We start from the raw sequence: 15,177 nt of genomic DNA, 5'->3' as shown, positions 1-15,177 counted from the left end.
GATATGTGTTTATTTATAGTGATACAGATAGTCTAGCCTGGTCTAGTGTACAGATATTATGTGTTTATTTATAGTGATACAGATAGTCTAGCCTGGTCTAGTGTACAGATATGTGTTTATTTATAGTGATACAGATAGTCTAGCCTGGTCTAGTGTACAGATATGTGTTTATTTATAGTGATACAGATAGTTTAGCCTGGTCTAGTGTACAGATATGTGTTTATTTATAGTGATACAGATAGTCTAGCCTGGTCTAGTGTACAGATATTATGTGTTTATTTATAGTGATACAGATGGGGCAATATGCGCAATTGTTATTCCATAGGCCGTAATGGTAACGTTTTCTTCTGTTGCTCAGCCCATATCGTAAACTTGTTTATGTATGATGGCTTGTTTCGAAGCTGAGACATTTTTACATATGTGGTTAAATTTTCAGGGTACGAAGTGTGATTCATTTTCCCGTAATTAAGAAAACCCCGAGTATCCTTTTGCGATGTGGCTCCTCATGGTAAAAAATCCCAATTTTAACACAATAAGTTCTTTGAAATTTTAATACTTTGAACACATTTCATAGCTCCATGGTTTTTACACATTTATTCTGTGTTCCCTTATTTTCTAAATTAACACTAATGGTTCAGCTCAGTTATTTGTTTATCATAGAAATGTGTCAAATATCACTACACAGAGATTTTTTGTTTACACGTGACTTTTGTGTTCCTCATTTCAAGGCGCATTAGGGGTATTGTCCCATATTGAAATCCATAGTTCTGATTTTTCCAAATATTTTTAGGTAATCTTCTTCGGTATGAAATTCTGAATAAATCTGTGTATTTTTGTCCATTTCTGAAAAAAAATAAAGTCATTTCAGCACTATATGGCAATGACACTTTTATCGCTATATTCATTTATTTTTAATACAACGTGCATGTATAATTAATTTCTTCCAGTATACCTTTACTAGTCAAAACAAGGACAAAACTTCTGATGATAACCTTAAATAACAATACACAGACCCTATTAAAGCATTCTATAACATTTTCTTGTGTCTTAAAGTGCATTTTGACAGAGAAATTATGCAAAAATGTAGATTTCATAAAAAAAACCCCAGCAAAATAACTATTCTTACTAGTGGACATCTGGTATATAATACTGTGGAAACCCCTCAAAACTACTGGGAAAGTCATTCTTATCATGTAATTATAGTGCAATGAAGTGCAAATTTTCAAAACTTGTCCATTCACATAATTCTATTTGAGAAAAAAAGGCTTTTTACATGTATTTCAGTGAAAACCCTTTATCAGTGAGAAATCCACATGAGGTATTAAAGGAAACATTGTGACATCACACGTATTATGGCGTCATTAAATAATGACAGATCAAAATAGTGCTAAATAGAGTTTGCAGTGTTACATGAGAATCAGTTGACGCAAGATTTAACTCGAAATGTTGAGTCGAAAAGACCAGTAACCAAGCCTTTTCATTTAATAGCAAGACCATAGCAACAGTTTTCATATAAGCATATTTTTAACATACCGACTGTAATTTCATTTGCACAAATACCATAAATAAATAATTTAGAGCTTACCTAATAAATCAAAATGCTTACCAGTTATTCAGGACTTTTTAAAACCTTTAGTTTGTCATCTCATATTTAAAAGTAATGATATGTCTGGAACTGAAATAAGACAAAAAAAATTAACTCAAACTGTGTTATCATTTAATTTAAATACATAAGTATTATTGAGAGAGAAAAATCTAATTCTTGAAAATTTTATCACAAAGAAAGAAAAATGCTTCTCCCTTGTGGTTTAGCCACCTTCATTTAAACTGTTTATATTAGAAGCAATGAGTAGTAGCTAACTAGCTTAATACATGTAGTTGAATAGCAATATTGTGTTCAAGAAGGTTTGACCCTCCCCCTTTTTCACTGAGAAATGACAATATCTTGTGTTTTGCTCGTGTGCATTAACAATAGTAATTCGTGATTTTCTTAATACATGTACATGGTTTTTTTCTGTTTATTTGCATATGATATCTACTGACCAGGGTCAAATCATTGGATAAAAGCACATGTATGATGTATCTCACTTTACTCGTGTGAAATGTGTTATCTCCCTTGATTATAAGCTATTCCTGTAGACCAGAGTGATAATTGCATAACAAAGACTATATTGTGTCATGTTTACTTACAATTTATTTATATTACATGTAAGTTTTTTCTTGCCTTTTTCAATTGAATAAACAATTCATTTCGGATCTCTCGGGGGTAAACAAAGTTATGACTGTGCCTAAAAAAAGTGTTCAGCCCCGTGCCAGTAATGCATTTAAAAGTGAACATTTTATTGAATTTTTGCTGTTCTATATCAATAATATTTATCTGAAATCATTAATGATAACTAGGTATAAATAAAAAACTACTAACCATTATTTTAACAATTTTCTGTGGTGTACAAGGTGAAATTAGCTTAAGACATCTCTGGATCCTTGCTCACAAGATGGGGCAATATGCGCAATTGTTATTCCATAGGCCGTAATGGTAACGTTTTCTTCTGTTGCTCAGCCCATATCGTAAACTTGTATATGTATGATGGCTTGTTTCGAAGCTGAGACATTTTTACATATGTGGTTAAATTTTCGGGGTACGAAGTGTGATTCATTTTTCCGTAATTTAGCAAACCCCGAGTATCCTTTTGCGATGTCGCTCCTCATGGTAAAAAATCCCAATTTCAACACAATAAGTTCTTTGAAATTTTAATACTTTGAACACATTTCATAGCTCCATGGTTTTTACACATTTATTCTGTGTTCCCTTATTTTCTAAATTAACACTAATGGTTCAGCTCAGTTATTTGTTTATCATAGAAATGTGTCAAATATCACTACACAGAGATTTTTTGTTTACACGTGACTTTTGTGTTCCTCATTTCAAGGCGCATTAGGGGTATTGTCCCAGATAGTCTAGCCTGGTCTAGTGTACAGATATTATGTGTTTATTTATAGTGATACAGATAGTCTAGCCTGGTCTAGTGTACAGATATGTGTTTATTTATAGTGATACAGATAGTCTAGCCTGGTCTAGTGTACAGATATGTGTTTATTTATAGTGATACAGATAGTTTAGCCTGGTCTAGTGTACAGATATGTGTTTATTTATAGTGATACAGATAGTCTAGCCTGGTCTAGTGTACAGATATGTGTTTATTTATAGTGATACAGATAGTCTAGCCTGGTCTAGTGTACAGATATGTGTTTATTTATAGTGATACAGATAGTTTAGCCTGGTCTAGTGTACAGATATGTGTTTATTTATAGTGATACAGATAGTCTAGCCTGGTCTAGTGTACAGATATGTGTTTATTTATAGTGATACAGATAGTCTAGCCTGGTCTAGTGTACAGATATTATGTGTTTATTTATAATGATACAGATAGTCTAGCCTGGTCTAGTGTACAGATATTAAGTGTCTATTTATAGTGATACAGATAGTCTAGCCTGGTCTAGTGTACATATATTTGTGTTTATTTATAGTGATACAGATAGTCTAGCCTGGTGTAGTGTACAGATATGTGTTTATTTATAGTGATACAGATAGTTAGCCTGGTCTAGTGTACAGATATTATGTGTTTATTTATAGTGATACAGATAGTCTAGCCTGGTCTAGTGTACAGATATGTGTTTATTTATAGTGATACAGATAGTCTAGCCTGGTCTAGTGTACAGATATTATGTGTTTATTTATAGTGATACAGATAGTCTAGCCTGGTCTAGTGTACAGATATGTGTTTATTTATAGTGATACAGATAGTCTAGCCTGTTCTAGTGTAAAGATATGTGTTTATTTATAGTGATACAGATAGTCTAGCCTGGTCTAGTGTACAGATATGTGTTTATTTATAGTGATACAGATAGTCTAGCCTGGTCTAGTGTACAGATATGCGTTTATTTATAGTGATACTGATAGTCTAGCCTGGTCTTGTGTACAGATATGTGTTTATTTATAGTGATACAGATAGTCTAGCCTGGTCTAGTGTACAGATATGTGTTTATTTATAGTGATACAGATAGTTTAGCCTGGTCTAGTGTACAGATATGTGTTTATTTATAGTGATACAGATAGTCTAGCCTGGTCTAGTGTACAGATATGTGTTTATTTATAGTGATACAGATAGTCTAGCCTGATCTAGTGTACAGATATTATGTGTTTATTTATAATGATACAGATAGTCTAGCCTGGTCTAGTGTACAGATATTATGTGTCTATTTATAGTGATACAGATAGTCTAGCCTGGTCTAGTGTACATATATTTGTTTTTATTTATAGTGATACAGATAGTCTAGCCTGATCTAGTGTACAGATATTATGTGTTTATTTATAGTGATACAGATAGTCTAGCCTGATCTAGTGTACAGATATTATGTGTCTATTTATAGTGATACAGATAGTCTAGCCTGGTCTAGTGTACAGATATGTGTTTATTTATAGTGATACAGATAGTCTAGCCTGGTCTAGTGTACAGATATGTGTGTTTATTTATAGTGATACAGATACATTGTAGTCTAGCCTGGTCTAGTGTACAGATATTATGTGTTTATTTATAGTGATACAGATAGTCTAGCCTGGTCTAGTGTACAGATATTATGTGTCTATTTATAGTGATACAGATAGTCTAGCCTGGTCTAGTGTACAGATTTGTGTGTTTATTTATAGTGATACAGATACATTGTAGTCTAGCCTGGTCTAGTGTACAGATATTATGTGTTTATTTATAGTGATACAGATAGTCTAGCCTGGTCTAGTGTACAGATAATATGTGTTTATTTATAGTGATACAGATAGTCTAGCGTGGTCTAGTGTACAGATATGTGTTTATTTATAGTGATACAGATAGTCTAGTGTACAGATATGTGTTTATTATTTTATTATTTTAATTTTAGTTTCTTGTGTACAATTTGGAAATTAGTATGGCGTTCATTATCACTGAACTAGAATGTATTTGTTAAGGGGCCAGCTGAAGGACGCCTCCGGGTGCGGGAATCTTGCTACATTGAAGACCTGTTAGTGACCTTCTGCTGTTGTGTTTTTTTATTTGGTCGGGTTGTTGTCTCTTTGACACATTCCCAATTTCCATTCTCAATTTTATTATTTATAGTGATACAGATAGTCTAGCCTGGTCTAGTGTACAGATAATATGTCAGTGTTCTGTCAGTGAATCAAGGGTGCACCTTCCGAAATCACAACAACTGTCAACAGAAGAAGTGTCAACTACTGGGTGTGACACATCATTTGTACCCAATAAAGGTAAACTATGTAACTTGTATATCAGTATAGCTTTTGTCTTCCCTTGAGAAAGATACAGAGGTGGGACTTGGGTTTTGAAGCAGCGGCAGCTTCAAACTTTTTTTTAAGTTGGTGACTAGCTAGGTCAGTTTAAGGGAAACTACTTATGGTAAGTCAATGATATTTGGTATTCAACTGTATTAACATTGGCATTTCTGAAGATTTAAACCAGGAGATACATCTCTGTGTCAAATGTTCATTTTAATATGTTTTTGATTTTAGACATAAACAAATATACATTATTATTCACAGTTTTGTAGACATTTAAATAGTGTGATGGTCAATGTTTTTTTATGTGACAAATACCAAAGTTACCTCATGATAAATCAAAAACCTTCTCCTGCTAAACACAACAGTTAGTAAAGTGCACATTTTTATTTTTACAAATGATTTCCTAAAATTCTTTTTTTTTGGAAATACTGTAAACCAACTAATTTTTTCAAGCAATATATTTTCACGACTTTCACAAGTCAAAAAATACCTATTCCATATCTATTACGCCAAGTAAATTTGAAAACTGCAAAATTAAAATGTCACAAAATGGACTAGAAAGGGCTTAATGCAAAATAAGGTATCCGTAAAAATAAGTTGGTTTTAACACAGTATGTTTAAGAGGTAAAGAGATGGGATGATCTGCTTTTGTAAGCAGCCCAATCATGACTATAGTGCTAGGTTGAAATGATATATATATATATAGGTAGAAACCCACACTGATTGACCATCTTAAAATTAGTACAAAGGTTTAGTTATTTGATCTGGAAGCCCTGCAGATCATTTGACCACATTGACCTAGTACATAAGCCCAATTGAAATCAACTTCTTTTGATAGACACATGTTGAAAAAGTCTGCTGCAAAAAAGGAACGCTTTCAAGAACCTTTGACCATCTTGACCAAATACCAGTTTGTATTTCTCTGTTTTTGTAGAAACCGATCTCAGACATGATTTGGGATGTTTTTATTATCTGAAAATACATTTACATGATTCAAATAAAGGTTGAAACAGGAATTAAATAACTCTTGTATTAGAAAATAACAAATATAACTAGTCAAGAACCAATAAGTAGATATGTCCATAAAACAAAACCCAAAGGGACAAAGCAATTAATTCTGAGTCTTTGGTGTTGTTTGCATCATACCTACAAGATAATACACTGTACTATTATTTGTGAATTTGAGTTTATCATGAAGACTGTGTTCACATTATGTATGTATACATGTATGTTTGGGTTGTCTACATTCTGTATGTTTTTATAGGTGAACGTGGACTAACAGTTTTATCAACAAAGCCCAGGATATTGTTCTGTGATCTAAAGCTTGCCGCTGGAGAATCAAAGTCATGTAAGATAAAGAAAAAACAGCAATACGTACTACATACAAATTTTTACAATGTGATTTCTTATCTGAAATTATTGCACATTTATGTATAATATTGATAATGTAGAAAATCAGTTTATTGCTAATTACAAAACAGTATTTAATAAACATATTGACTGTTCAACTACATCTACCCTGACAACCCAGTATAAAGTAAAAGTGCTAAGGAGATTATATGTCAATGAGACTGCATCTTGACAATTTGCAATGTCAATTTGTACTGATATAAAGAGGGAATGTTCCTGTTTCATCTTTAACCACAATGTCAATTTGTACTGATATAAAGAGGGAATGTTCCTGTTTCATCTTTAACCACTATGTCAATTTGTACTGATATAAAGAGGGAATGTTCCTGTTTCATCTTAAACCACAATAAATCAATGATAGGTTATAAGATTCTTCCCTTATTGTTAGATATCTTCAAAAGAGCAAATTTCTGCTGTTTATCAATATTTCACACCTTGACTATATTTGCATAAACAGGACAGATTGTAAAAGCCAATGTTTTGTTTATAAATTGTATATGAAATGTCTCTATTGGACGAGTATATTGGATTAAATCAAAGGCATGTAGAAATGCATAATACATGTACCATTGAACGTACCATCGTTAATCAAACACATCAGAGCTTACACATATTCATTACATAGATTCTCTTAAAAATAAGCACACAGCAACAATATTACAGTGTATGTGATACCTGACAAGTCCAGCTGACAAGTTCATCTGTCTGTAATATAAAAATTCTGGCTTTAAGATAATGTTTCATTTTATTTTTTAGTTATATATGACGATGTGATACCTTTAGACTCTCTATCATTTTATTTTTAAGTTATATATGAAGATGTGATACCTGTAGACTCTCCACCTTCCTATAAAGGCCAGGCAGTGAAGTATTCTTACAAAGTTACAATTGGCGCACAGAAATTTAATCAGCCAACAAAACTTATCAGAATGCCATTTAGAGTTATGGTATTACACGGTAAAGACAACACATATATATTTTAAATTGGTTTTTTTCATGAGGTTTTATATTTACATTTGTATTTGTATCTCTATCTTTATATGACCGCAAAAATTGGAAATTGTTTGGTCGTATATTGGTATCACGTTGGTGTCGTCGTCGTCCGAAGACATTTGGTTTGCACACTATAACTTTAGTATAAATGAATAGAAATCTTTGAAATTAAAACACAAGGTTTATGACCAAAATAGGAAGGTTGGGATCGATTTTGGGAGTTTTGGTCCCAACAGTTTAGGAATATGGGGCCAAAAAGGGCCCAAATAAGCATTTTCTTGGTTTTCTCACTATAACTTTAGTTTAAGTGAATAGAAATCTATGAAATTTTGACACAAGGTTTATGACCACTAAAGGAAGGTTGGGATTGGTTTTGGGAGTTTTAGTCCCAACAGTTAAGGAATTAGGGGCCAAATAAGCATTTTGCTTGGCTTTTGCTCAATAACTTTAGTATTATAAGTAAATAGAAATCAATGATATTTAAACACAAGGTTTATGACCACAAAATGAAGGTTGGGAGTGTTTTGGGTGTTTTGGTCCCAATTGTTTAGGAATTAGGGGCCAAAAAGGGCCCAAAAAAGCATGTAGTATAAGTAAACAGAAATCTATGAAATTTTAACATAAGCTCTATGGCCACAAAAGGAAGGTTTGGATTGATTTTGGGAGTTTTGGTACCAATGAATTAGGGGGCCAAAAGGGTCCAAAATTAAACTTTGGTTGATTTCATCAAAAATTGAATAATTGGGGTTCTTTGATATGCCAAATCTAACTGTGTATGTAGATTCTTAATTTTTGGTCCCATTTTCGAATTGGTCTACATTAAGGTCCAAACGGTCCAAAATTAAACTGAGTTTGATTTTAACAAAAAATGAATCTTTATGGATCTTTGATATGCTGTCAGAATCTAAACATGTACTAAGATTTTTGTCGAGCCTTCGACTTAAGTCGAAAAAGCGAGACTAAGCGATCCTACATTCTGTCGTCGTCGTTGGCGACAGAGTCCACAAATTTTCACTCTGTGGTTAAAGTTTTTGAAATTTTAATAACTTTCTTAAACTATACTGGATTTCTACCAAACTTGGACAGAAGCTTGTTTATGATCACAAGATCCAGAAGAAAATTTTGTAAAAAAATGAATTCATTTTTTCCGTATTTTACTTTTAAATGGACTTATTTTTTCTGCAGGGAAACATTACATTCACTCTATGGTTAAAGTTTTTAAGATTTTTATAACTTTCTTAAACTATCCTGGGTTTGTACCAAACTTGGACAGAAGCTTATTTTTGTTCATAAGATAGTATCCAGAAGTAAATTTTGTAAAAAAGATAACTCCATTTTTTCTGTATTTTACTTTTAAATGGACTTTAGATTTTCTTCCAGTTAACATTACATACAGTCTGCAATTAAAGTTTTCAAAACATTTATTAGATTCATTAACTAATCTAGATATTTACCAAACTTGGACATAAGGTTCTTACAATCATAAGATAGTATCAAGAGGAATATTTTTAATTGATTTTTTTCCTCATTGTTGTTGACCCTGCAATTTACAGCAAAAGTAGGCAAGACACTGGGTTCCGCGGAACCCTTACAAATTTTTTATTATTGGGCCAGTTTTCAAGTTGGTGTAAATGGTGGTCCAAAATTAAACTTTGTTTGATTTCAACAAAAATTGAATCCTTGGGTTCTTTTATATGCTGAATCTAAACATGTATTTAGATTTTTGATTATAGGCCCAGGTTTCAAGTTGGTCCAAATTGGAGTCAAAATTAAACTTTGTTTGATTTCAACAAAAATTGTATATTTGGGGTTCTTTGATATATGCTTAATCTAACCATATATTTATATTTTTGATATTTGGGCCCAAATTGAGGTCTAAAGGGTCCAAAATTGAACTTTATTTGATTTTACCAAAAATTGAATTCTTGGGGTTCTTTGATATGCTGAATCTAACCATGTATTTTGATTTTGGATATTGGACCATAATAGTCCAATTTAAAATTTAAAGTCTTTAAGTTTAAGTTCTTAGACCACAGTCCTTATGTGTTATAAACCTGTGTTGTGTCAACTATTTAATCACAATCCAAAATTCAGAGCTGTATCAAGCTTGAATGTTGTGTCCATACTTGTCCAATGTTCAGGGTTCAAACTCTGCTGTTGTATAAAGCTGTGCCCTGCGGAGCATCTGATTTTCCTTTGTTGATAGATAAAATTAACCCCAACACATATTTTTTTTTATTGGTTTGGACAATATAAGCAAATAAAAATACTTTTTGAAGGCATAAAATATAAATAAGTACAAATAAATAGATTCACTGCGTTGTATAATAACAGAGGTTATTGGTGAGTTGTATTGTATATGTTTTTTTAATAGCAGACAAAGATAAGGGTAAAATAACATACAAATTAACTTCAACTTTCTTGTATTTACAAAATATGATAATACAGTTTGTCTTGAAATTAAAAATCATAAGGTTATCAAAACATTTATACACTGATAATTAGCACCCTGCTGAATGGCAAGTCATCCTATAGTGGTTAGACTTTCCATCTGTCTAACAAATTCTGTTCGCTCTATCTAGAAAACCATTATAATTGCATACTTTATACTTGACATGTTAATTAACTTAGACCAGAGGTTGTGTCATAATGTTGGTACAACTTCCTAGGTCAAAGGTCAAGTTAAAAAACTTTGGTTTCAGTTGACAACCCCATGTCCTATGGTAAAGATCGTGTCATTTCTATATCTTGAGAACCTTTATGATTTCAAAGTTTATAATTGACATGTATATTAAATAACATCAGAGTATGTGCAACTTGTATGTATGTACAACTTCCAAGGACAAAGGTCAAATTCAAAAAATTTGGTTTCAGTTGACAACCCTTATGTCCTACGGTAAAGATTCATATTTTTTATCACACATTATTCACAGTGGGCCTACAGAATTGGCTTCCATCTCAATGATGTCTAGTTAAATATATTAACAGTAAATCATGTTATTTTGTATGATTTAGGTTTAAATGATATAAGTGTGTACACAGAGGGAGAAGAGGTAACACCCTCAAATCCATTCCTTAAACCTCAGCAGTCCGAGAACTCTCTATTAGATATTGCCATGCAAGTTTTATCAACAGTCACAGCAAGAAAAGCACCACGTAAGTTTAATCAAAATTTGGTGTCTATGGAAAGGAGAAACAAAACTAAAAGCAGTTTGAGTTTGAAGGTTGTTGTTGAATGTGTATGTTGACTAACAGTCTGTGCAGCTTAGTTAGGCAAAAAGTGTTGAATATTTCTGATCATGATATTGTACAGATTTAATTTATTATCACACCTTGGTTTGTAGTAAGTAAGTCATTTGATCAGGGTGAAAATGAACTCATCAAAGTTATCAGACTTAAAATTGTGTATGCCAGACGCATGCTTTGTTTACAAAACACTCATAGTTTCAGTATTCATTTAAAGGTCACAGTCTTCAGACCATATATGTATAAAGGTCACAGTCTTCAGACCATATTGGTATAAAGGTCACAGTCTTCAGACAAATTGTGAAATGTAGTTTTCAAAATTTTGCTTTGAGTTGAGATGTGATGAAAATAAGATGTATTTCTAAATTCAGCATGTACCGGTATTTCTTTAGACTAAAACATGAGGATTAATTGTTTTAGCTACAATAAAATTGAAAATGGAAACAGGAAATGTGATAAGTGATAACTACCACACCAAACGGCAGAAAACAGCACAAGGCCACCTATGGGATTTCAACACAGCTAGAAAATTCCAAACCCAGATACAGGCTTCAGCTGGCCCCTAAACAATTATGAATACTAGTTCAACAAAAACTGTCGTCACACTAAACTAAATCATATAAATATATATCAAAACTTAAAAAAGCATACAAGACTTACAAAGGCCAGATGCTCCTACCTTGGGACAGACGCACAAATGTGACAGGGTTGACCATGTTCTGTGAGATCTAAGCCCTCCTCCTATACCTTTAACCAATGTAAAAGAAACAATCACACAGCAATATGCACAGTTCAACATATAAACATAAGTAGATGTGATATGATTGTCACATTGACAATCATATCACAAGAGACCAAATGACATGTTTTCATTTAATATTAACCAAGATTTTATGACATGTTTTCTTTATATAAGGTTGTTTCCTAAAACAAACTTTTTTATTTTAGATTCATATAATATTACAAATGCCAAAGGAAAAGTAGCCAAGTTTATATTATTCAAACAGGCCTATAAATTAGGTGAAGACATTGTAGGTGTGTTCAACTTCACAGATGGAACAATACCATGTGTCCAGGTTGGTAGAAACCAAAGTTCTACAAATAAATTAAATCTGTCCCAGGTATGACAGACTCAAAATATAAATGGCAGAAATGAAATTCCTTAGATTTGGTTGAATGTTATGAAAATTTATTAAGATTGGACATTTTCTATAAAACTTGCATCATTAGCTTGGAATTATGGTAATCTAATTAAAATTACTACTCCGCACTTTCTCCTCATTGTTTTTATCTCATGTGTGGGTCATATAAACAACCAGGAGCAAGTGCGGGAAACTAATTTTTATAAGATTGGAATTATGGATGAGTTTTTGTAAGAAAATTGTTGGTCACCAGTTACTAAATCCTGATTGCTATGCTTTTAACGGTCATATTCTTTATAAAGCACAAAAATGTCAGTAGTCACCTCAGAAACAAACAAAACTTTTAAATAGACTTATTAAGAAGGGATATAGTTATGATACAGTTGTCAGGTCATTAAAGATTGTATATTTTGCCGTTAGTATTGATTCAGTTATAGGGTCTTTGCATCGGAACTAAACACATTTATTAAAAAAACAGTTGTTGGCATGACACGGGTTATGTTCTTCTCATATATGTTATGATAGTATGATACTTAACCCCTAACGGGAAGGATTGTGTCTGATATTCATATGATTAAATCATAATCTTTCAATCAGTTTAATTGAAGTCTGGAGCTGGCATTTCAGTTAACTGCTAGTAGTCTGTTGTTATTTATGTATTATTGTCATTTTGTTTATTTTCTTTGGTTACATCTTCTGACATCAGACTCAGACTTCTCTTGAACTGAATTTTAATGTGTGTATTGTTATGCGTTTACTTTTCTACATTGGCTAGAGGTATAGGGGAGGGTTGAGATTTCATAAACATATTTAACCCCGCCACATTCTTGCACCTGTCCCAAGTCAGGATCCTCTGGCCTTTGTTAGTCTTGTATTATTTTTAATTTTAGTTTCTTGTGTACAATTTGGAGTTTAGTATGGCGTTCATTATCACTGAACTAGTATATATTTGTTTAGGGGCCAGCTGAAGGACGCTTCCGGGTGTGGGAATTTCTAGCTACATTGAAGACCTGTTGGTGACCTTCTGCTGTTGTCTTTTCTATTGTTGGGTTGTCGTCTCTTTGACACATTCCCTATTTCCATTCACAATTTTACTCATAATTATTAAATGTCCCCAGAGAATATTCTTGTAGGCTAATGATTACTTTTATAAACAATTTTTACCTGTGTTCACATTCAAGTTTAATTATCCAGAAAAAAGAAATGTTCACAAGTGAAACATGTGTTTTTTATGTGCTTTGCAATAGGCCAGTGTGCCCCCCTGTACAAAATCATGATTACATGTTTATATCTTTACTTATGTTAAAAGTTTGACAGTTGTCAAAATAGAACAGGACTTTCAAATCCTAAAAATAACTGACTTGTGTGAAATAAGTGAAAAAATGCTTTGTATTAAAACATCATAAAACTGAAAAATATTTATGTTTTAATACATGTATCAGGAATACAGTTTGTTTATTTCAAAAATCAATATCACAGATAAATGTTAGTGGGAGCATGCCATATTGTTAAAACATAAGACTATTATATCTCTCATCTTTAAACAATGATTTTTATTGGTCTGCTGTATTGTGCTGTATGTCTCATATCTTTTTTCATTCATATGATAAATCTATTTTGTGATATTATTAAATGCCACAAAATGACAACTTTTTTAGTCTTATTTAAATTTTAACAATCGATGTACTTCTTCCATCAAAATCTGCTCCTGCTATTTTAATATTTGATCAGTTTAGTTAATGGGGGTCTTCTACAAATTAATTCCCCACCTAAGGGCACCATGTTGGGTTTTTTTTTGGATTGTGCATCTGTTCATTCAACCATCTGTTCATTCGACCATCTGTTCATTCAACCATCTGTTTATTCAACCATCTGTTCATTCAACCATCTGTTCATTCTACTGTCTGTCCATCTTCCGGTTAGTAGTTTTTGATGAAGTTGAAGTCCAATCAACTTGAAACTTTTTACGCAAGTTCCCTACAATATGATCTTTCTAATTTGTATGCCAAATTAGAGTTTTGACCCTATTTCATGGTCCACTGAACGTAGAAAATGGTAGATATATAGTGAGAGTGTGTCATGTGTACTATGGACACATTCTTATTTCTGCTTGTTCATTGAACTATTTGGTAACAACAAATATCTTAATAAGTTCATTGGCTCAAATATTTTCTACTTTAATTTTTCAGTATTCTGTAACATTACAAAGTGAGGAGCAAATCTCAGAAGAATGTAGAAAGAAGCCTGGTCAAGGAACAGCTGTGACGTCTTATGTCAAACATCAGGAAATGTGCCTTCATACAGATAAAACTCATGTTAATATACCTATACCACTGACAGCTACTCCATGCTTCATAACAGATATAGGTTAGAACAAACTTATACTCATATTAATGTACCAATATTGAATTTCAAAATACAGCTAATTAATGCTTTATAATAGATTTAGAATTAAACATTTAAAACTAATTTAAATAAACCAAGCACATCATTGTTCCCTGTTTAAACAAATCCAAAAATATGCCGGCTGAAATGATATACCAACACAACCATATGCTGTATTAATGATATAAATTTCTAAATATTTTGTTACATTTGAACAAGTGAAGAATGATAAGATTTATTTGTATGTCACTTTTACACTGCTATTTCTTTATAAAAATGCAAAAAAAAGAGGTTACACTTCTTTTGAGGGAAAAAAACTGACAGAATGTTTGGAAATTTATCTACTACGATAAACATTTTAAACAAAATGAAAAATATTCTTCAATATTCAAAAGGAATAATATTGATATCTATATAACAAAAAGCAACCTTTCTCCTCTAGGACTGCAAAGATCTTTGATTGATAGTTGCATGTTGATAAGTACCAGAATGTTTTATACCCCACCTACAATAGAAGAGGGGCATTCTGTTTTCTGGTCTGTGCGTCTGTTTGTCTGTCTAGTTTCAGGTTAAAGTTTTTGGTCCAGGTAGTATTTGATGAAGTTGAAGTCCAATCAACCTGAATCTTAGTATATATGTTCCTTATGATATGATCTTTCTAATTTTAGTGTC

The 15,177-nt window shown here is 32.2% G+C and overlaps 1 protein-coding gene and 1 long non-coding RNA gene across 5 annotated transcripts in view; one reads left to right on the top strand and one right to left on the bottom strand.

Moving 5' to 3' along the window:
- Window positions 1-15,177, top strand: part of LOC134715010 (RAB6A-GEF complex partner protein 2-like) — a 32,867-nt gene that overhangs the window by 13,797 nt on the left and 3,893 nt on the right. For all 4 annotated transcript variants that reach the window (XM_063576836.1, XM_063576838.1, XM_063576835.1 and 1 more), the window contains exons 3-8: window positions 5,151-5,299; window positions 6,594-6,677; window positions 7,547-7,696; window positions 10,748-10,888; window positions 11,927-12,054; window positions 14,310-14,487. In XM_063576836.1, the coding sequence (XP_063432906.1) occupies window positions 5,151-5,299; window positions 6,594-6,677; window positions 7,547-7,696; window positions 10,748-10,888; window positions 11,927-12,054; window positions 14,310-14,487 (830 nt within the window). The remainder of the gene's footprint in view (window positions 1-5,150; window positions 5,300-6,593; window positions 6,678-7,546; window positions 7,697-10,747; window positions 10,889-11,926; window positions 12,055-14,309; window positions 14,488-15,177) is intronic.
- On the bottom strand, window positions 538-2,949 carry LOC134715011 (uncharacterized). The gene is made up of 3 exons (XR_010106603.1): window positions 2,423-2,949; window positions 1,607-1,675; window positions 538-843 (listed from the first exon to the last, which is right to left on the bottom strand). It is a non-coding gene; the product is annotated as an uncharacterized LOC134715011 (long non-coding RNA).

Source organism: Mytilus trossulus, chromosome 4, assembly GCF_036588685.1.
Source record: "Mytilus trossulus isolate FHL-02 chromosome 4, PNRI_Mtr1.1.1.hap1, whole genome shotgun sequence".
In the NCBI taxonomy this organism is placed as follows: domain Eukaryota; kingdom Metazoa; phylum Mollusca; class Bivalvia; order Mytilida; family Mytilidae; genus Mytilus; species Mytilus trossulus.
This window is presented reverse-complemented; position numbering and strand designations above follow the sequence as displayed.